Raw genomic sequence first — 23,450 nt, 5'->3', positions numbered from 1 at the left:
TGACAAGATGGTTTGTATTATTTCTGTGTTTTTGAATCTATTGATGCTTGCCTTGTGACCTAGAATGTGATCTATTCTAGAGAATGTTCCATGCACTTTCCCAGAGGTTTTTGTAGGTGGTGTTTTCATTGTCCTTTGTTTCCAGAAACTTTTTTATTTTATTTTTCATTTCTTCTAGTACCCAATCATGACTAGGTAGGATAGAAGGAGAATTGATGCCTTTGAGCTGTGGTGCTGGAGAAGAGTGTTGAACATACCATGGACTGCCAAGAAAACAAACAGATTCATCCTGGAGAGGGTTAAACCAGGTTACTCCTTGGAGTCAAGGATTCTGGGGCTTCGTCTGATATACTCTGGACATGTTGTAAGGAGAGACAGGTCCGTGGAGAGGGACATCATGCTTGGTAGGGTGGAGGGACAGCGCAGGAGGGGAATACCTTCTATGAGGTGGATTGATTCAGTGACTGGGGTAATCGGGATGGATGTGTCAGAGGCAATGCGACTGGCACAGGATAGAGCAGGGTTTAGGGATTTTGTACATAGGTTCGCTATGAGTCGCAAATGACTTGATGGCACATAACAACAACATCCCAGTCATGTTCAAGGAAGGAGTTGTTCAGCTTCCAAATGTATTTGTTTTTTTTTCTCCTTTATCTTCTTATTATTAATTTCTAATTTTGTAGCATTATGGTCTGAAAAGATGTTTTGTATTATTTTTCTGTTTTTTTAATTTATTGATGCTTGCCTTGTGACCTAGATCTATTCTGGAGAACGTTCTATGCACATTGGAGAAAAAGGTATACTCTGTTTTTTGGGGGTGCATTAGCCTATAAATATCTATGAGGCCATGTTGGTTTATTATATGGTTTAATTCTTCAGTATCTTTATTGAGTTTATTTCTGGTAGTTCTGTCTTTTCTTGAGAGGGGTATATTGAAGCCTCTAAGTATTACAGTAGTGTTGTCTATTTCCTTTTTCAGTTTTGTTAATGTTTTATGTATTTTGCAGGTCTTTCATTTGGTGCGTAGATATTTATTATTGTTATGTCCTCTTGTTCTATCGACCCTTTCAGCATTATGTAGTGACCTTCCTTGTCTTCCGTGATGGTTTTTACATTGATATTTATTTCATCAGAGATTAATATTGTTACTCCTAATTAAAGGTAGTTTGATTAACCAGATGTGTAAGCACAAGTGTGGAGCTAAATGTGGTGGGGAATGCATGGGGGTGGGATGATATCAAGGGCATGTCAACCACTCGGGGGACCTCACTCAGACCTTAGTTGTCTGGGTGTGCTTACAATTGAGGTCCCTATTCAAATTCCAGCTGTCTTTCTTCCACCCAGTGGTTTTCGCTCAGTGGTCCCTGTTCAGTGGCACTTACACAGGTGCCCTTGTGCAGTGGCCTCTGCCCAAGCAGGGTTCTGGGTCCAAGGGGACCCAACAAGACAAAGTCAAATTCCCAGCAACCCACTCACCTCTGGCTGGTCTTCAGTGTCCACAAAAGTTCAGACAATTTACCACTGGTCCGCTTGTTCCTGGGCAGTTGGCGTGGCCCAAGAGAGTTCAGACAAATTCCCACCAGAGGGCTCACCCTTGGATACTCTCCCGGACAATCCATGGTGCCCAAGAAAACAGAATTAGGATTCTAATCAGCCTTTCTTGGGGTAGATCAGTCCCACAGCAGCTCGACTGGTGGCTTCAGACGATGTCTGGATCTGTGGTGTGCCATTGTGTGTTGATTCAGAATTGTATTGTCCATTGCTGTTAGTAGGTCTCTGTGCTGCATGAAGAAGTCTCTAGTGGCCTGGAGCACTGCCAGGGTTGCAGGGCTGTGGTGAGGCCACCAGGGTATGCCAGAAGTGCGGGGGCGCAAGACAGGGGTGGGGTGGTGTCCCTGGATGCGGTGCTGTGGTGGGGGTGGGGGTGCCGATGGGAGAGCACAGGACTTGGGCACCAGTGGGAGTTAGGGGTTACAGTCTGTTCCTAGATATTAAGCTGCCAAATCACCAGTCCTCAGCAAATAAGACTGCCTGTGCCTCGGCCGAGCATGCCATTGGTTGAGCCCGCCATCAGCTGAGCCTGTCATCGGCCAAGCACGTCGTCACCCGAGAAACCGTTGCCTGAGTGCCAAAAGTTAGATTTTCATTCATTCACTGTTGTACATTTTGTTGTTGATTGCTGTCAAGTCAAGTATGACTCATAGCAAACCGATGAACAAAAGGCCTGAAGCCCTTTTACAACTACTGACACTTATCAAAGGTCATAGAGTTTCCAGAGGCATGTTATTTAGGAAGTGGATTCCTCTCCTGCTTCTAATCAGACAGCTGGTAGGACTCAAATCACCTACTTTTCAATTTGCAGTGATGAACCACTGCATTACTGGCTCCTTACATTTGGATATAAAGTAATTAATAATTAACATTAGTTATTAACATAACTATGAACATAATTAACATAAGTATGAATAATGTTACTTAATGGCTACCCTCTACTACCTGCTCTGCTGATTTCAGAATAAACGTTATCCTGATTTTTGAGATACTGAAAAGAAATTCCAGAAATCACAAGTATTAAGCATTCTTACAGGCTTTTGTTAAAAAAATTATCTTGGTACTAAAAAAAAAAGTCTCTGAAAGTTTGATATGCATATATTTCAGTAACTTAATCCTATTAAGAGTGTATCAACTATATCACAACATGTCTCCTTCCCCAAGTGCACTTAAAAAAAAAAATTCATTCACTGTTCACAATTACCTCTCTTTCCTTCAAGTTGACTTTTTTTTTAGCCAATACAGTTAGCCTTCTCTTACATGGTCTTTCAAATTGGCATTAGCTTTGGGACTAGGATGAGAGAAAGAGTGCTTCCCACACTGAACAGCAAAACTTGAGGTGAGCAAGACTTGAGGGATACTGTTAGCAAGATCCTGGTGATGATGTTAGAGATTCTGTGGCATCACTGTGGAGAAACCGGCAAGATGTAACCTGAGGCTTCCTGCATTTGTGTTAGCTATAGTTAAAGGTTTTGCTGTTCTTACACTTGATGATGGAAGAAAAAGCTGGTTAGTGAATTGAAACTAGCGACTGAACTAACTGAAGAATTGTGCCTTGGCCTAAAACCTGAATTTATTTTGGGTGAGCCTTTGCCTCTGCTACTCTCCAACTTCCTTCCCTAATAAAACCCATTATTGGGTACCATAACTGTGAGTCTGGGAGTCAGCAACAAATGAACCTTTTGCTGTTGCTGTGGCTCTACAGGCAACGTGGGGCTGGGCTATGGGATCTTTATCTGCTTTCTACTCCTGGGAAGTTAGAGGCTGTGCTATTCTTACTGCACCTGGTCCTTCAGAAAGACATTTCGGACCTTGTCCTCCTCTGTCCGTTTTTTGTCTTTCTTGGGAATGGAACAAATTTGGATCTCTTCTACCCAGTTGGCCAAGTAGCTATCTTCTACCTTTATTGGCATAGACTGGTTAGCATGTTCCATTGGTATTCCCATTAGTTCCTAGGGTTCTAGTTTTTTGCCTTTAGTGCATTTTAGACTTCGACCTCCAGTATTATTGATTCTTAATCATATGTTACTTCCTGAAATGGTTTAATGCCCACAATTTTTTGTGTGTACTGGTTTTGTTTCTTTCTATCATCTTTTGATGCCTCCTGAAAAATTCAAGTTTTTGCCCACTTAATCCTTCAGTGTTATAACTCAAGGAGCCTTATATTGGTTCTTCAGTTCATTCAGTTTGAGAAATGCTGAGTGTGTTCTTCCTTTTTGGTTTCCTAACTCTAGCTCCTTGCACATTTAATCACAATACTTAGTCTTGTCTTCTGTTCAGGTTTCCTATCTCTGCATTCGTTTTCCTTCCAATGCAAGTTTCAGGGTCCCTTCTAACCTCCATTTTGGTCTTTTCTTTATTCTCTATCTTTGTAATGACCTTTTGTGCTCTTCACAGATAGTGTTCTTGATGTCATTGCACAACTCATCTGAATTCTGTTCATTATTACTTCATGTACCAAACCTACTATTAAGATGGTTTTAAATAGTATTTTATGAAATCATTCCTTATGGTGCTGCATAGTATTCCACTGTGTGAATGTACTATAATTTCTTAATCCATTTGTTTGCTGATGGGCATTTGGGCTGTTTCCATTTTTATGCTATTCTTAATAACACTGCTATGAACGAACATATGAATAACATTGCTATGAACATATGTGTCTGTTCATGTCTCTGTTCTGATCTCCTTAGGAAATATTCCTAGAAGTGGAACAGCTGAGTTGTATGTGGGATTTCTATGCTCAGTGTTTTTTTTAGGAAACACGAAGTTACATTCCTGAGTGGTTGCACCATTTTATAATCCTACCAGCAGTACCTGTAACTCAGTCACATAAGGACAAATATTGCATAAGACCATTGTGTAAAACAGGTAACTTAGCAAGATATACATAAATGTTCAAAAGGAGAAGAAGAAAGAGGGAGGAAAATGGAGAAGAAGCAAAATCACTGGGATACCAGAGGTTAGTGGGCAGATGAGGAGTGGAAGAATGGGAAAGATTCAATGACAGCTTAAAAAGACAGAATAAAGATAGACATAGATCAACAACAATTAATCATATAAAATAAAATATATATGAATGATTGCATAAAACACAATGTACAGACCTGACAGAGAGCTTCTTACCTTGGGAAGTTGGTCTCTGGGGGCTGTGCTCATCAGCACCACAAAGGACAATTCTAAATTTTAGAAAAGGGGGGCACAGGATGGAAAGATCTCTACTAAGCTACACTCAAAAACTGAGAGTGGTATCATAATTGAGAGGGTGGCAAGATAGAGATGGGACCCTGCTCCCCCTTGACTCCATGTTGGATAGAGAGAGTGCAGCTGCCTGCCAGGGGAAGGTAGTCTCTGGCTGCTATGTTCATCAGCACCACTAAGAATAATTCCAAACATTAGAAGAGGCAAGAGAAGTCAGGCAAAATTACTGCAAGGCTGCACTACAGCCCAAGGAGAAGTTGATGGACCTTTGAAAAGGGAAGTTTCCTATTGCACAGGCCCAGAAGAGACTCCAAGCATAGTGACATGTCCTCCCCCATAAAGGGAACACTTTAAATCTGCAACTAATAAATAACATCATAAAGAAAATTACTGTCAACACCTATATATAGACATACTAGAGACGACCTGACATATACCAAGAAAAACATCAAATAACATGAAAAAAGCAGCAGGCAGCATCAAACATCGTGGGGGAAAAAAACACAAAATAAGCCTTCTGTTTAAAAAGCAGAGCGTATTTCAGACCCATGAATACCCCAGAGACAAAAAAGCAGAAGAGATATATTAACATAGAGTATTATGAACAGCTATAGAAGGTACAAAAATAGAAGAATGGAAACCATAAATAAAGTGAATACCACAGAGATAAAAAACCAGAAGTCGTATCCTGAAGTGGAGTTATTTGAACAGCTACAAAAGAAGGTGGAAATGATAAAAGAAAGAATGGTAGTCATTAATAAGGTGATATGTCAGAGATAGGGAGCCACAAGAAATATATAGACATGGAGAAATATGAACTACTATTGAAGAAACTGCAGAAGAAATAATTGATATTATAGATAAAAATGTAGAACAAATTTAAACATCAACATAAGACAGAGAGGATATAGTCAACATAGTACTGGAATCAGAACAGTACTAGAACAGAAATTCATAAAAACACACTCCAGAATATAAAGACTAAAATGGCAGAAGTATTCAACATGCTGAAGGGACAAAAAAGCAGAACAGAGGAGATGGAACAGATAATTAGCGAGACTGAAAACAAGAACCTGAATGGGAACTAGCAGGAGAGAAAACAGAGGTGGCAGAAAGAAATTAAGAAAACGTAAGAATTATGTGTTTTGACATCAAGAGGAACAAAATATTTACAATAGGAATCCCAGAACATGAGTGGAACAGTGAAAGCACTGAGACAACTGTGGAAGAGGTACAAGAAGAAAAATTCCCAGGAATTATGAAAAACAAGGAAATCCACATTCAAGAAGCTCAGCATCCCAAACAGACTAGACACCCCCCACCCCCCCAAAAAAAAACCACGTTAAGACATATCATAGACAAGCTCTCCAAAATAAAAGATAAGGACAGAATACTGAGAGAAGTGCAATAAAAGCAGAGTCATGTACAAAGGAAAAAATGAGTGGATTAAGTTCTGATTTCTCTGTAGAAATCATGTAAGCAAGAAGACAAGGGGATGACATATACAGAAGTTTGAAAGAAAACAATTGTCAGCCAAGGATCCTGTACATAACAAAGCTGTCCATCAAATATGAAGGAGAAATCGGGTTATTTGCAGAAAAGCAGGAACTAGAAGAACTTGTGAAAACAAGACCAACTCTACAAGAAATTCTAAAAGAATTCCTTCAGAGACACCAAAGGAAAGAAACCACTGTAACCACAGTAATCAGAAACAAGAGAAAAAGAACACAGAAAAATAACAGCAATAAAATCTGGCCCATCAATAATCACATTAAATGTAAATGAACTAACTGCACTAATAAAGAAAAATAAAGTAAGAAATGGATTTTAAAAGCCAACAACAAAAAAGAAAGCCCATTAAGAGACACATCTAATAAGTGAGGAAAAGACTAAAAATCAGCTGGGGAAAAAAATATGCCAAACAAATGGCACCTACAAAAGGGAAAGAGAGCCAATACCAAACTCTGATAAAATAGACCTTAGGATAAAAGATAAGGAAGGGCACTATATGTAATGATCAAAAGCACATAAGACCAAGAAGAAATAAATGACAGACCTGAAAAATACATAAAACAATGGTTAACAAAATTGAAGACAGAAATAGCACCACAATAGGGGTAGGAGACTTTAACACACTACTCTTACCAAAGGACAGATCAATTTGAAAGAAACAAAAGATGGAGAAGATCTACAGTATGCAATCAGCAAACCTAACCTTGTGGATGTATTCAGGGTACTACACCAAACCAAAAATCAATTTACTTTTTCTTCTCAAGTGCACATGGCACATTCTCTAGAATTTATCACATATTAGGACACAAAAAAACCCCTCAACAAATTTAAAAAAGCAACAGCATTAAAATAATACTAAGTAGCTTCTCAGATCAAGTGCTATAAAACTAAAAATTAACAAAAGGGTAAAGCTTACAAAACCTCCCACATGGGTTGCCCGTCTTTTTCCCACAGAGCAACTGGCGAACTCAAAATGCATGCCTTCGGGACTGCTGAGCTGCTTCTTGCAACTAGGCCATCAGAGCTCCCTTCTTTTAGATTAATTTTTCAATTATTGCTTTCTCATTTTACTATCAAAAAGTAGACTCAGGAGCTTTTGCAGTGTAACTGTGGCAAATTACTTAATTACCTTTGTGCCTCATCTATAAAACATACAGATATCTATAGTACCTGTCTTACAGGGATGGATTAAGCTAATAATACCTGTAAAACACTGACAGAGTAGTTGAAATAATTTTATATGGAAAACATTTTATCCTCCCGTATCTTTCAACTGCCCATCTTTTATCTTTTCTTTCAAGGATTTTCAATTGCCTTTCATCAGTCTTTGCCTAGTTTTTTGATTAGGGTTATGCTTGCTCCATAGAACTGGGATGCGGTGAAGAGGAAAAGGTATAACAATGAGTAAATGAAAATTCGACTTTCCTGTAAACTTTTGCTAAAATCACAGTTAAAAAAAAGATCAACAACAACAACAAAAAATAATTGTTGTAAAAACAGAAAGATTATTAGTAAGATGTGTGTAAAAGTCCAAAGGGGGAGGGGAGTCCATCAGGTGAAGTTCATGAGTATAGTTGCCATTTATGTGGTTTTATAAAAAGTGTTTGCAATGAATAAATCATTTATTGCTCTCATACTCAGTTCCACAAGGAAAAATATTGTATAAGACCGTTACTCAAGAATGAATATAAGGATCCAGAAGGGGTGGAAGAGGCTGGAAGCAGAGGGATGTGGATGTACAGGGGGGAGAGAGGATTAATCATTGGACTGTACAATTTGATGGGGGGTTGAGGGAAATTGCAAGAATTTGTTTGCATTTGTATTAGAATTTTGTAAATAAACTAATGAAAAGGAAAAAAAAACCACTTCATTGTTGCATAATCCTCTCTCTCCCTCTCTCCCCTCCCCAGTCCATTTTGCTATGCACCTCTTATTCTGGACTGTTGTGGGGGGAAAAAATTCCATCATTCTATCTCTAGACTCATTTCTTTCCCCAGGGAAATACTTCAAACTACTAGTCCTTCAATCCCACCTCTTGCATTCCTGTCATCAATTATTGCTAACGCATCTTGACTGCATATTTGATCAATTTCAAACTGCATTAAGTTGGCAGATGTCAGCATTTGATTTTAGTGGTATATTTGAATAAAATAACTACCTTGTATACATATGGACAGTATCCTATCACTCACAGCACTATACTTCAGTATAGATCTTGAAATGCTCTTTTTATCAATGGATGGCAAACTATTCCTCTTCATTTGTCATTTCTGGTATATTAAATCATGTGACTGTCTGATTCAAAATGTCCAATATCAATCTCAGCTCCAATCTCAGCTCACTAATGCCTAGGATATCGTTCTTTTTAAGTTCTATTTCATTTCTGACAACTTCCAATTTTCCTAGATTTATCCTTCATATGCTTCATGTTCTAATTACTATTGGTAGCTTGCAGCTGTTTCTCATCAATTTGAGTCTGACCACATCAACAAATAAAGATTCTTCACTGGGTGAAAGCTTTATTCCATCAGCTGCCCTACTTTGAGAGGGTAGCTCTTTCCAAATCACATTCTGTGTGCCTTCCAAATGGGACTCATCTTTTGTTGTTTTATCCAACAACGCTGCACTATTGTCCATAGGCTGTTATTTCAGAAGTGGATAGTAAGTCTAGCTTCTTACTCTTGAACTTATACTGAAATTTGTTCACCACAGGTGAGCTTGCTATAATTTGAAATACCAGTGAAAGCAGAGAATACTAGAAAGATGCTTACTTGCGTTTTATTGATTATGCAAAGGTATTTGACTATGTGGATCATAATACATTATGCATAACACTTAGAAAAAAATGGGAAGTCTAGAAAACCATTAGCTTTTTAAAAACTATCAGTATCTAAAAACATTAACTGTCAGTTTCTACTTGACAGCAATGAGTTGAATTCTTAGTTATATAATTCAAAGAAAGTGACACTTCCTAATTTCCTTTGCTTCTAGAGAAAAGAACACTCTGGTGGCCTAGTGATAAAAACTGTAATCTTAAAGACATGGTTCATAAGAACTTGGTGGTTCAAATCCACCAAATAGGCAATCTCCTCTCTTGCAATTTTTCCTGCCTCTGGACGGTCAGCTATTAACTCAGTGGTACTCAAAAATACATCATTCTAGAGAAAAGGGGTATTTTTATCATCTTAAAGTTTTCAGATTACACCAAATGATTTGTGCAAATGAATGTCCCTCCCTTACTCCCCAGGCTAGATACTACCTAATATCCAACCAATATCCTTTGTTTTCAGAGTTCAACCAATTACATTAAGATTAGCCAGTGGCTGATTTTCTGTTCTTCTCCCTCTTCTTTTTACAAGCTTCATTTACTTAGCCTACACTGCTTTTTACTTTGTTTTAGAATCATAATTAAATTTCAAATTTTAATTTTTTAATAGTTTGGTTACGTTTTAACATTTCCATCCAAATCCACATACAGATACTTTCAAATATAAGACTGTGAGCCACAGTAACATTTAGTGATGCAGAAACTGAACTGCAACTTCATATATTCAATTATAATAAGCTATTTCTTTAAATAAACAAGAAACCAAACCCAATACACATTATGTTCCAATTTGGACTCACAGTACCTTAGGATTTCTAAGGTTGTAAAATATTTACAGAAATGTTGTTGTTATGTGCCGTCGAGTCACCTGCGACTCATAGCGACCCTATGTACAAAAGCCCTAAACTCCACTCTGTCCTGTGCCAATCACACTGTCTCTGACACTCCCATCCCAATTATCCCAGTCACTGAATCAATCCACCTCATAGAGGGCCTTCCTCTCCTGCGCTGTCCCTCCACCCTCCCAAGCATGATGTCCCTCTCCAAGGACCCGTCCCTCCTGGCAACATGTCCAAAGTATGTTAGACGGAGCCTCAGAATCCTTGCCTCCAAGGAGCCACCCATTTAACCCTTTCCAGGACAAATCTGTTTGTTTTCCTAGCAGTCCATGGTATTCTCAATACTCTTCTCCAGCACCACAGCTCAAAGGCATCAATTCTCCTTCTATCCTCCTTGGTCATTGTCCAACTCTCTGATGCATAACAAGTGATTGGGAAGACCAAAGCCTGTATCAGACGCACCTTAGTCTCCAAAGAGATACCATTGCTCTTCAGCACTTTGGAGAGGTCCCTAACAGCAGACTTTCCCATGGCAATGTGCCTTTTAAATTCCTGGCTGCTGGTGCCAAGACTGTTGACTATGGAGCCAAGCAAACTAAAGCTGTGTACAATCTCAATCTCTTCACCATCCATCCTGATGCTGCCAATTGGTCCAGTGGTGAGAATCTTTGTCTTCTTGACATTGAGCCTCAATCCATATTGTAGGCTGCAGTCCTTGACACTCTGCAGCAGGCGCTTCAGGTCCTCCTCAGTTTCATGTGTTTACAGAAATAGGATGTAATTAAAGAAATTTCTTTTAGAGAAATTAAACTCTTAACCACTGCACCACCAGGTCCCCTTGTTGTTGTTAGGTGCCATCAATTTGAATACAACCCACAGCCACATTATGAACAAAAGATATGAACCCCATCCTATCCTATGCCATCCTCATACTTCCTAACAAACTAGAATCCATTGCAGCAGTCACTGTGTTAATCTACCTAGTTGAGAGTCTCCTTCATCAACCCTCTGCCTTTCCAATCATGATGTCCTTCAAGAAATAGCCTCTGCCATGTCTGAAGTATCATCTTTTATCATCTTTGCTTCCTAGGAGGAACTCTGGCTGTACTTTCTCCAAGAAATATTTGTTCTTTTGGTAGTCCACAGGATATTCAATACCCTATTCCAACATCAGCTCAAAGGTAATAGTTCTTCTTCTGTCATTTATTGTATAGTTCTTCAATGTATAGCAAGTGATCAGAAAGACCATGGCCTGAATGAGATGCACCTTAGTTCTCATACTGACATCATTGATCCTTAATAATCTACAGCTCTCATGATTGGATCTTGGTTTTAACAAATTAGCTGTGATGGATATTTTTAAGACATTTAGGAAATGCTGCATATGAACTACTATTAAATCTGAAATTTGCTTCAAAGTATATTAGCATTTAAAAACACAACTGATTTTAAAAATAACAAAGACAAATGAAGAGAATATAAAATTCTACTGAGCTTAGCTCACTGCAGTTAAGTCAGAACCTCACTCTCCAAGTGGTATTCAGAGGCTGTACAGAGTATTGGAAGAAACTGACCATCCTTCCCCCTGGTGGACTCGAACTGCCTGCCTTTGGGGTAATGATGCAACTCCTTACTTACCCATCAGACCACAAGAGCTATTCACCTGTAATTCAAAACTCTTTTAAAGTATTTTTTTTATTTTAAAGTATTATTAAACAGCACTGCTATTTAATAAAATTTGGTTTTCCTTCCTAAGCTAAGACTTTAAACAGAATACATACATTTTCAAAAGATTTGGTAACTTACCCCTGGCATATATTCCATAAATATAGAAAGTGTTTTTTCCTGGGGATCCCTTAAGCAGCCATAATATTGAACAATTCGCTCATGTAGCAAGTTTTTCAACAACTGAATTTCACACTCAAGTGCATTCACTTCCTGAAAGACAGAATTCACCTTTAAGCCCTTGTAATTCTGATAGATAAGGAAAAAGTTTTCAACTTCACAAACCACCATGTGATGTTGTTAAGTGCTGTCAAGTCACCTGCAACTCAATAGCAACGCTATGCATAATAGCTCTGAAACCTGTCCTATCTTGAGCCAATCTGTCTCCAATATATCTGCCCCTATTAGCCCAGTCACTGTGTCAATCCATCTGGGTCTTCCTCCCCTCAGTGTCCATCTACCCTTCCAAGAATGATGTCCTTCTCCAAGGATTGGTCCCTCCTGGCAACATGTTCAAAGTATGTGAGATGAAGCTTCAAAATCTTTGTTTCCAAGCAGCAACTTGGTGTCACACTCTGAAAGACAGACTTGTTTATTCTCTTGGCAGTTCATAGTATGTTTAATACTCTTCTCCAATTCCTCTTCTCTCACCCTCATTCAATGTCCAGTTCTCTGATTTACAGCAATTAATTGAGAAGATCACTCCCTGGACAGGCACACCTTAGTCTCTAGACTGATACAGACACACCTTAGTCTCCAGACTGTTATCTTTACAATTTAGCACTCTGGAGAGATCTCTGACAGTAGATTTCCTCAGTACAATTCATCTTGTGATTTCCTGACTGCTGGTGCCAACAGTGTTGAGTGAGGACCTGAGCAAGCTGAAATTATTAACTATCTCCATATATCATGGTGCTGTCAATTGGACCAGTGGTGAGAATCTTTGTCTTCTTGATGGTGAGCTTGAATCCATAGTGAAGGCTGCAGCAGATGCTTCAGGTCCTCCGCAGTTTCAGCCAGCAAAGTTGTGTCATCTGCATCACACAGGTTGTTTATGAGTCTTCTTCCAATTCCAATGTCATATTCCTCCTTTTAAAAGTCTATACTCTTGAATGATCTGTTCCGCATACAGAATGAAAAGGAATGGAGATAGGGTGCATCCCTGATGCACTCCCTTTCTTATTTTAAACCATGCAGTGTTTCCTTGCTCTGTGCTAAGGACTGCCTCCTGGTCCAACTATTCCAACTATAGGTTTACATGAGCATAATCAGGTGTTCTGGGATTTCCACTCTTCTCAAGGTTAGCCACAATCTGTTGTGATCCACACAGCCAAATGCCTTTGTATAGTCAATGAAACAGACATTCTTCTGGTATTCTCTGCTTTCAGCCAAGATCCATCTAACATTGACTCTATCATGTCCCTAGTGCCACAGCCTCTTCAAACACAGCCTGAACTTCTGGTAGTTTTCTATTGATATATTGTTCCGGTCATTCTTGGACTATCCTGAAAATGATACTCACTACAAAATAATAAAAAAAATTCTACTGGTTCTAAAATAATATTTCTAACAATTCCTGATGGCATCCTAGGATTTAACTGGTAAATAAAATTAGGATTTCATTGATATATAAAAAAGGAAAAAAATGCACAGTACAAAACAGATAACTAGTTACTTGATTTGTCAAATATTCTGTATCTGTATGTGCTATACTATACAAAAAAACTACTTATAATTGACAAAAGCAACTTGGGCAGTGGTTCTTACCTTGCTGGTCTCTGGGCTATCAGGATCAAACTGGACTTGTTTAACAGCTAATTCTCTTCCTGTGTCAACGTCATAACAGAGGTAGACCCTGCCAAAGGCTCCTTGGCCCAGCAGTTTGCCCAATCTCCAGTTGGTTGGAGCACGAGGTGCTGAAAAAAGAATACTCTTAAATGGAATAGTTAGATGACACATAAATGACTAAGGGCTAAATGAGAATATTTCAAAGGAGACATCCTTAATTGAATATGCTTGCATATAAGGGAAATTATAATCATCTAACTTCACAACAGTTGTCACCTTTCTGAAACTTTTTTGCAGTTCATGATCCATGAATGACTCATTCTTTTACAAATTTTTTCCTAAGATAACAGTGATTGTATTACATATTACTAATCCTTACTACAGTGATAAATGCATTTAGTTTTTCAGCTTCCACCTACAAGAAAGTTATAAGCATTAAAAATGTACCCACATTTCACAGCTAGGAATATACCTCAAGGAAATTAGAACTGAGATACAAATGGAGATTTGTACACCAGTGTTGATAGCAGCATTATTTACAGTTCCAAGAACATGGAAATAGACCCTCTATGAGATGGATTGATTCGGTGACTGGGGTAATCGGGATGGGTGTGTCAGAGGCAGTGCGGTTGGCGCAGGATAGAGCAGGGTTTAGAGCTGTTGTACATAGGGTCGCTATGAGTCGGAAACGACTCGATGGCACATAACAACAACAACATCCAATTATAATTGAATGGACTGAGAAATTGTGATACATTCACTTGATGGAATACTATGCATCACTCATGAACAATGATTTTCAAAAATATTACATAACTTGGGAGAGACTGGAGAGCAGTATGGTGAGAGAATGAATTCAGTCTCATAAGGGCAAATATACATAAGACCATTATTTTAGAAACAGAAGGATAACTATTAAAATGTGTATGGGGCTCCAAGAGAGGAAAGAGTGGAAGCAGAGAGGGGTGATGGTGTCCATAGGAGAAATCAAAGGGTCACACAATTTTCTGGGGTGGAGAGAAGGAGTAAATAAAATGGGAAAGATCTACTGGAGACCTAAAAGGATGATTAATTGTGCCCCCCCCAATGGTGATTAATTTTATAAAACATAGTATATGAAATACATTGTATGAAACACAATGTCAACAAAGGAATGTGTGGAAAACACTGTATACAAATTTTCTATGCAAACCAATATAAAAAAGAATATGTAAGGAATACACAGTTAATATATCAAAAAAGAATTAGTTGGCACTGAGACATTTTAGGCAGTAGAATTTGATCAAGAACCAATGGTAATCAAGGAAGAAGTTAAAGCTGTACAGATGGCATTGGCAAAAAAAAAAATAAGGCCCAGAAATCTATGGGATACCAATTATATTTTAACTAACAGAATGCAGCTCTGGACATACATGCCAGTTTGTACCGGGAAATGTAGCAGACAGCTACCTGACTGACTGAAGAGATCCATATTTGTTCCATTCCTAAGAAGGGGGATCCAGCAGAACGTGGAAATTATTAAGCAATAATACCAGATGCAAGCAAAATATTGCTGAAGATCATACAAAGATTACTAAAACAGTACTTTGGCAGAGTACTGCCAGAAATGCAAGCTGGGTTTAAAAGAGGTCATGGAATCAAGGACATCACTGCTGATGTCAGATGGATCCTGACTGAAGGCCCAGAATGCCTGAAGAATGTCTATTTGTGTTTTATTGACTATATAAAGGCATTTTACTGTGTGGACCTTAGCAAACTATGGCTAACTTTGAGAAAAATGGAAATTCCAGAATACTTAACTCTTAGATAAAACCTATATTTAGACCAAGATATTGTTTTCTGATAAGAGCAAAGGAACACTATATGGTTTAAAATCAAGAAAGGTTTCTGTCAGGGCTGTACCCTTTCTCTATACATATTCATTCTGTATACTCAGCAAACCATTTAAAAAACTAGACTTTATGAAAAAGAATGTGGCATTAGGACTGGAGGAAGACACATTAACAACCTGTGTTATGCAGATGACACAACCTTATTTGCTGATCGTGAGGCCTTGAGGTGCTTGCTGCAAACGATCAAGGACTACACTCTTAAATATCGATCACATCTCAACATCAAGAAAACAAAAGTTTTTACCACTAGATCGATAAGCAACATTATGATTGATAGAGAAAAGTTTGACATTATCAACAATTTCATTTTACTTGGCTCCATAACCAACACCCTTAGTACCAGCAGTTAGGAAATCAGGAGTGAGACTGCATTGGGCAAGTTTGCTGTCAGGGACATCTCCGAATTACTGAGAAGGCAATGATGCCAGTTTGAATATTAAGGTGCACCTGATTCAGGCAATGGTCTTTTCAGTCACTTTCTATACATCTGAGAGCTGGACAGTGAATAAGGATGATGGAAGAATAACTGATGCCTTTGAATAATGGTGTTCAGAAGAGTACTGAATATTCCATGGACTGCCAAAAGAATAAAAAGACATGTCTTTCAGAAAGTACTGTCAGAGTGCTCCTTAGAGGCAAGGATTGGCAAAGCTTTGTCTCACAAATCTTGGGAAGGTTGTTAGGAGAGACCATTCTTTGGAAAGGGGTATCATACTTGGTAGAGTGGAGGGTCAGTGAAAGAGAAAAGACCTAAAATGAGATGAATGATAACTGTGTTAGGGATGATCAGGGTGGCACAAGATAGGACAGAATTCAGCTCTGTTGTTCATAGGATCACTGAGTCATGTTCGGCTTGACCTAACAACAACAACAACAAATGTTTACAATGGATTTCCAGAAAGAGACATGCTAGAAGAATGAGTTACCATAAAATTAGACTTCTCCACCCTTCTGTTATCATCCAGTAAAAAGCTGAATTATATGTACTTGTATTTGATTGGTTAATCAAGTAATCTCATTTATGTGTTATGGACCCATCACTGTCAAATACTTGCATATCAATATCCCACCCTTGACTGTGATTTTCACTTCCTGATCCAACAGTGTAAGAATGTACCCTGTTTTATGGTCTAGTGGAGTGGCTGTTTTCACTGAGAATGGGTGTTTCTCTGTTTGGAACCAACTCCTTTTCTCCTGAGTAAACGTCATTTTTTCTTAATGTTGTTAATGATAAAATTAACTTAAAATAGGTACCAGATTGGGTGCTAACCCAATGAAAGCATTTAGTTGTTATCTAATTATTTTCCTTAGGAAAATCATCATTTTACAATTTAATAAGTAGATTCTGGCAAGGATCATCAAATGTAAAAATGATTGAGAGATTACTGCAGATCAGCATATTCACACAAAGTTTTACCTCAGAGATTATTATTAATTATCAGGAAAGTGGGTCTGAGTAATGCAGAGGTGTAATGGGCAACCACCGTAACCAAGTGATCAGACTTACCATGGCCAGTAATGGATGAATCAATATCATATGCTTTCTGATGTGACATAGCAGGATATACACATCCACATATTTATTGATGTATTATTTTTGTAAAAAAAAAAATTAACCTGGTTCTAATTGAGAATGAAAATATATCAGTGGCATGACTTTATGTATGTATGTGCTTTCACGCTATGCACCATTCTGGATTAAAGATAAAAGGATATTAAAAAGTCTTGACAAACAAGAAAAAAAAATGTACCCACAGCCATCAGGACAATTCTGACAGCAACCTTGTATTGGTTTTTATAGAAGGCTTTCTATTTTTATGGAAGGAGATGGCCTATCTTTATACCATATGATGGCTGGTAGATTGAAAGCTCTGGCCTTCAGTTTGACAGCCTAACATTTTACATGCTAAACCACTAGTGCTCCTTAGAGCATTGTTTTGTTGTTAGGTGCCAAGAGTCAACTACAACTCATCGCAACCCTATGAACAATAGATTAGAACTTTGTGCTATCCTGCCTGGTCAATATAAGCTCTGCCATGCGCAAGATCATTGTTACAGTCATTGTGTTAATCCACCTCCTTGAGAGTCTACCCCTTTCACTGACCTATCTTTCCCAGCATGATGTCTTTTTCCAAAGACTGATTCTTCCTGACAGTTGTCCCTCCAATGTATGGTGAGGCAAAGTTTCACCATCCTGTCTATAAGGAGCATCTGATTATACTTCCTCAGAAATACTTGTTTGTTCTTTTGGCAGTCCATGGGATATTCAATATCCATCTCCAACATTACAATGCAAAGGCATCAATTCTTCTGTCGTCCTTATTCACTGTCCAGTTTTTAGATGCACAGGAAGCAAATGAAAATATCATGACTTGGATCAGTTATAGCTCAGTCTTTAAAGTGACATCCTTGCTATTTTCACTTTAAAAAGAGGTCTTTCTTCTGATGAATTTTTTGCTTCATGGCTATTTTCCTACCAGTCAATGTATTGCCTCTCCAGGTCTTCCAATGAGTCCTGGTGGTGCAGTGTGTAAAGCTATAGACTAGTATCAAAGGTTTGTGGTTTAGATACAGTGTCTGCTTTGCAGGAAGAAGAGGTGGCAGCCAGTTCCCATAAAGATTACAGTCTTGTGACCCATGTGGACCATCTGGGACCCTACTCTATCATGCATGATAGCTGTGAGTCAGACTCTGCAATAGCAGTTGCTTTTGTCTTACCTTTTAAATTAGCAAATGAGATCCATGGTGCATACAAAATGGAGTTTCAAAATCTTAGACTCCAAGGAGAACCTTGGCTTCACCCTCTCCAAAACAGATCTACTTGTCTACTTGTTTTCTTGGCAGTCCATGGTATGTTCAAGACTCTTCCCTAGCACCACAACTCAAAGGCATCAATTCTTCTTCTGTCATCCTTAGTCACTGTCCAGGTTTGATGCATAGCAAGACCATGGCCTGGATTAGGCAAACCTTAGTCTCTAGACTGACATCGTTACTTCTCAGTACTCTGGAGAAGAAATCCCTGACATCAGATTTATCTAATGTAATTAATTTTTTAATTTCCTGATTGCTTGTGCCAAGAGTGTTCATTGTGGAGCCGAGTAAGCTATGATTGTTACCAACCTCAATCTCTTCTCCATCGCATGGTGCTGCCAATTGGCTCAGTGGTGAGAATCTTTGTCTTTTTGATGTTGAGTTTCAATCTGTATTGAAGACACAGATTTTGACCTTCTGTAGGAAGCGTTTCAGACCCTCCTCAGTTTCAGCAAGCAAGGTTGTGTCATCTGCGTAACATAGATTGAAGAGTCTTCCTCCAATCCTGATGCCACATTCTTCCTCAGAAAGCCCAGCCTCCTGACTAATCTGTTCGGCATACAGATTGAAAAGGTATGGAAATAGGATGCACCCCTGATGCACTTCCTTCATGATTATGAACCATGGATAGTGAAAGTCTATTTCTTTAGGACCAGGGATATAGGGCTGGTTTGGCTAAAAATAAAGCTTGTCTAGGATAATGGCACTCCTCTATTCCAGGCTAACAAGTAATAGTAATAGATTTTTGAGAGAGGGGGAGAGACCATCTCAGAGCATGTGACACACAAGGAAATCCAAATGCTGAGAATGAAAGCAGCCTTCATCCGAACCATAAAGTAACTAGAAGAATTTTAAGTTAGTTGTACACAGGAACCATCACCACAATAAAATTCATCTACTCAGATTAACTCCCACAATAATGGCCTAGTAAAGGAAGTGGGTCTATCCTAAGCAAAAATACCATTCTATGAGATGCTATATTTAATATTTGGAATTCAACATAAAATTTTAACATTCACCAAGCAAAAACAATGTGAGAATACATAGCAATCAACAGAATCAGATTAAAATAACTATGAACTATATACAGTAAAGGCTCTTGTACAGACTTTTGGGTTACATGACAGGCTAAGAAGATGGGATCCTTGCAGAATTTCTTCAAACAAGATATAAAAAACCAAAGATAATAGATCAAGATGATAATTCTGGAACTCTCAGTTTAAATGAAAAAGTAGTAATTCAAACACAGACTGACTAAAGAAACGGATTAAAAACAATGAAAACAGAGACTGACAGAACACAAATAGCACATATAGTCATTTGCCAATCTAGTTTGCAAGGGAATTCAGGACTTCAGGGGTATCTACACCACAAGGTAGATGAGGACAAACACTTACAATCTCCTTCCTTGTACCCTATACCCTCCTCAGGATCAAGGCAGTCAGTTTCATTTCCACTCCTGCTGATCATTCTAGGGCCTAATCCCAATCTCACCTGAGCTCATGCCCTATTTTGTATGTGGCACCAGGAAAATGCAACAGCTAAACATAAAGAGGCTCCCTCTAAGAGCTCGTGGACTAGCTTGTGTCTGACTTGAGTAAGAGCTTTTCTTTCACCCCAGAAGTTTGCGCCCCCACCCCGCAGCTTTGAATTTGGAGCCAGGAATTTAAAAAAAACATAGGCCAAATTATAGCATTTATCAACCTCCCCTGAAAAAGTCTAACATTTAAGATTTAGTTCCTTTGGACTACAAACGATTGTCTGGCCTGACCACGTTGGTCCCGCTAACTCAAGCAACATGGAAGTCCTGAGCAACTCGACAGAGGAGCAGTGATGTAAAACCAAGAACCAGCTATCACCACAGTTTTCAAAAACTCTTCCACGACAATGTCTAGAAAGAAGCAGAGTATCTCATTCGCCACGCAAGCCCAAAACAAGATATCTCCCCCCCAAAATGACACAGTAACAATGGATTTCATGAAGCCAGAAAGTCTGATGGAACTCTCTGATGTAGATTTTTTTTTTAAAAAAAAGATTGAATATTTTCAATGGATGAAAAACAAACTTGAAGAATTACAGGACACTACAGTAAAAAGTCAGGAGGAGCTTTAAAAAACAATACAGAACAATCCAGAGAAAACAAATGAAGCATTAGAGGAACAGGAAAAACAAGAAACCATGATCCAAAATATGAAATCTAAGGTTTCTGATGCTGTCAACATGATGGAGGCACATATGAATAGAGGTGAAGAGATGGAAAACAGAATCAGTAAAATAGAAGATAGAATTGTCATCACACATCTGACCGAGAAAAAAGCAGAATCAAAAAAGGAAACAGAAGAAAACTTCAGAATAATGTGGGATACCATTAAAAGAAATAACATTCGCATCATTGGAATCCCAAAAAGGGAAGAAGCAAGTAAAGGCACTGAAAAAGTTGTGGAAGAATTACTACAGGAAAACTTTGCAAGCATAATGAAGAATGACAGAATATATTTTAAAAGCTGAGTGAACACCATATAGAATAGACCCTAAAACAAAAACACCAAGACATATCATTGTCAAATTTGCTAGAACCAAAGATAAGGAGAGAATACTGAATGCAAAGAGAGAGAAACAAAGAGTAACCTATAAGGGAGAACAGATAAGATTAAATGCCGATTTCTCAGCAGAAACCATGCGAGCAAGAAGACAATGGAATGGCATATATCGAACACTCAAAGAACACAACTGTCAACCAAGGATACTGTACCCAGCAAAACTGTCCATCAAATACAAAGGAGACATCAAAATATTCCCAGAAATACAGAACTTGAGGGAGTTCATAAAAACAAGACCAGCCTTACGGGAAACACTGAGAGATGTCCTTCATGTAGAGATGCCACAGAAAACAGGATGGACCAAAGTAACTAGCAACAACACCAAAAAGAATTGAACAAAATGATACCAATGAAACCCTACCTCTCAATAATTACACTGAACATGAATGGTTTAAATGCACCACAGAAGAGAAATAGAGTAGCAGATAGGATAAAAAAAATCCATCAATATGTTGTCTACAAGAGACACATCTGAAAATGAAGATAAAGAAAGACTAAAAAGAAAAGAATGGCGAAAAATATACCAAGCAAATGGCAACAAAAAAAAAGCAGGAGTAGCGGTACTAATCTTGGATAAAAGAAATTTCAATGTAAAAACCATCACAAAGGACAAAGAAGGTCCCTACATAATTCTCAAAGGGTCAATAGAACAAGAGGATATAATAACATTGAATATCTATGCACCAAATGAAAGACCTGCAAAACACACATTAGCAAAATTGAAAAAGGAAATAGACAACACTACTATAGTACTTGGAGATTTCAATACACCCCTTTCAAAAAAAGAGAGAACTATCAAAAAGAATCTCAACAAAGATACTCAAGAATTAAACCACACAATTAACCAATCGATCTCATAGAAATTCATAGGCTAATGCACCCAAAAAAAGCACAATATACCTTCTTTTCCAATGTGCATGGAACGTTCTCCAGAACAGATCACATTCTAGGTCACAAGGCAAGCATCAACAAATTAAAAAACACAGAAATTATACAAAGTATCTTATATCACAATGCCACAAAATTAGAAATTAATAACAAGAGAATAAAGGAGATAAAAAATGATATATTTGGAAGCTGAACAACAACTTGCTTGAACACTTCTGGGTACAAGAAGAAATAAAAAATGAAATTAAAAAGTTTCTTGAAACAAATGACAATGAAAAAATTACTTACCAAAACCTCTGGGAAACAGCCAAAGCAGTAATCAGAGGTCAGTTTATAGCAATAAGCAAACATATCAATAGGGAGGAGAAATGGACCATTGACTCTTTAACACAACATCTCCAACAAATTGAGAAAGAACAGCAAGAAAATCTGACACCTTCTAAAAACACTGAAATTATAAAAATTAGAGCAAAGATAAATGAAATAGAAAACTGAAAAACAATTGAAACTATCAACAAAACTAGGAGTTGGTTCTTTAAAAAAGTCAATAAAATCAACAAACCATTAGAAAAACTCACAAAAGAAAAAAAGGAGAAGACACAAATAATGCAAATAAGAGATGAGTCAGGCAACATCACAACAGAACCAATGAAAATAAAAGAGCTAACATTGGAATATTATGAAAAAGCATACTTAAATATGAAAACCTAGAGGAAATGGACAAATACTTAGAAATGTACAAGCTACCTAAACTGACACAAACCGAAATTGAACATCTGAACAGACCCATTAGAACAGAAGAAATTGAAAAGGTAATAACACAACTTCCAACCAAAAAAGCCCTGGACCAGGTGTTACTAGTGAACTTTATCAAACAATCAGAGAAGAACTGTCACCAATTCTACATAAACTATCTCAGCACATAGAAAAAGATGGAATTATCCCAGACTCATTCTATGAAGCAAACATCCTTGATACCAAAGCCAGGAAAGGACACACCAAAATAGAAAACTACAGGCCAATATCTCTTATAAACATAGATGCAAAAATCCTGAATAAAATATTGGCCAATAGAATCCAGCTACACATCAAGGAAATAATCCATCATGACCAAGTGGGATTCATAACAGGTATATAAGGATAATTCAATATAAGAAAAACAATTAAGGTAATTCATCATATTAACAAAGCAAAGAACAAAAAACCACATGATTCTATCAATTGATGCAGAAAAGGCCTTGTACAAAATCCAACACCCTTTTCTGATTAAAACACTCAATAGGACTAGATGGTAATTTCTTCAATATAGTAAAAAATATTTATGCAAACCCAAGAGCCAACATTGTTCTCAATGGAGAGAGGTTAAAGGCATTCCTTTTAAGAACAGGAACTAGGCAAGGATGCCCATTATCACCTCTTATTTAATACTGTATTGGAAGTCTTAGTGATAGCAATAAGACAAGGGAAAGACGTAAGAGGTATTCAAATTGGAAAAGTCGTTGTTGTTGTTATGTGCCGTCGAGTCACTTGCGCCTCATAGTGACCCTATGTACAAAAACCCTAAACCCTGCTCTAGCCTGTGCCAATCTCACTGCCTCTGACACACCCATCCTGATTACTCCAGTCACTGAATCAATGCACCGCATAGAGGGTCTTCCCCTCTTGTGCCGTCCCTCCACCTTCCCAAGCATGATGTCCCTCTCCAAGGACCTCTCCCTTCTGGCAACATGCCCAAAGTATGTCAGACGAAGCCCCAGAATCCTTGCCTCCAAGGAGTAGCCTGGTTTAACCCTCTCCAGGATAAATCTGTTTGTTT

At 38.1% G+C, this 23,450-nt stretch overlaps 1 protein-coding gene across 1 annotated transcript in view; it reads right to left on the bottom strand.

Moving 5' to 3' along the window:
- Positions 1–23,450, bottom strand: part of MAP3K2 (mitogen-activated protein kinase kinase kinase 2) — a 208,349-nt gene that overhangs the window by 72,689 nt on the left and 112,210 nt on the right. Inside the window, exons 12-13 of the mRNA XM_006903148.1 lie at positions 13,423–13,571; positions 11,737–11,868 (exon numbers count right to left, since the gene is read on the bottom strand). Of these exons, the coding sequence (XP_006903210.1) occupies positions 11,737–11,868; positions 13,423–13,571 (281 nt within the window). The remainder of the gene's footprint in view (positions 1–11,736; positions 11,869–13,422; positions 13,572–23,450) is intronic.

Source organism: Elephantulus edwardii, unplaced genomic scaffold (genome assembly GCF_000299155.1).
Source record: "Elephantulus edwardii isolate Elephantulus edwardi_28Jun2011 unplaced genomic scaffold, EleEdw1.0 scaffold00523, whole genome shotgun sequence".
In the NCBI taxonomy this organism is placed as follows: Eukaryota; Metazoa; Chordata; class Mammalia; order Macroscelidea; family Macroscelididae; genus Elephantulus; species Elephantulus edwardii.
This window is presented reverse-complemented; position numbering and strand designations above follow the sequence as displayed.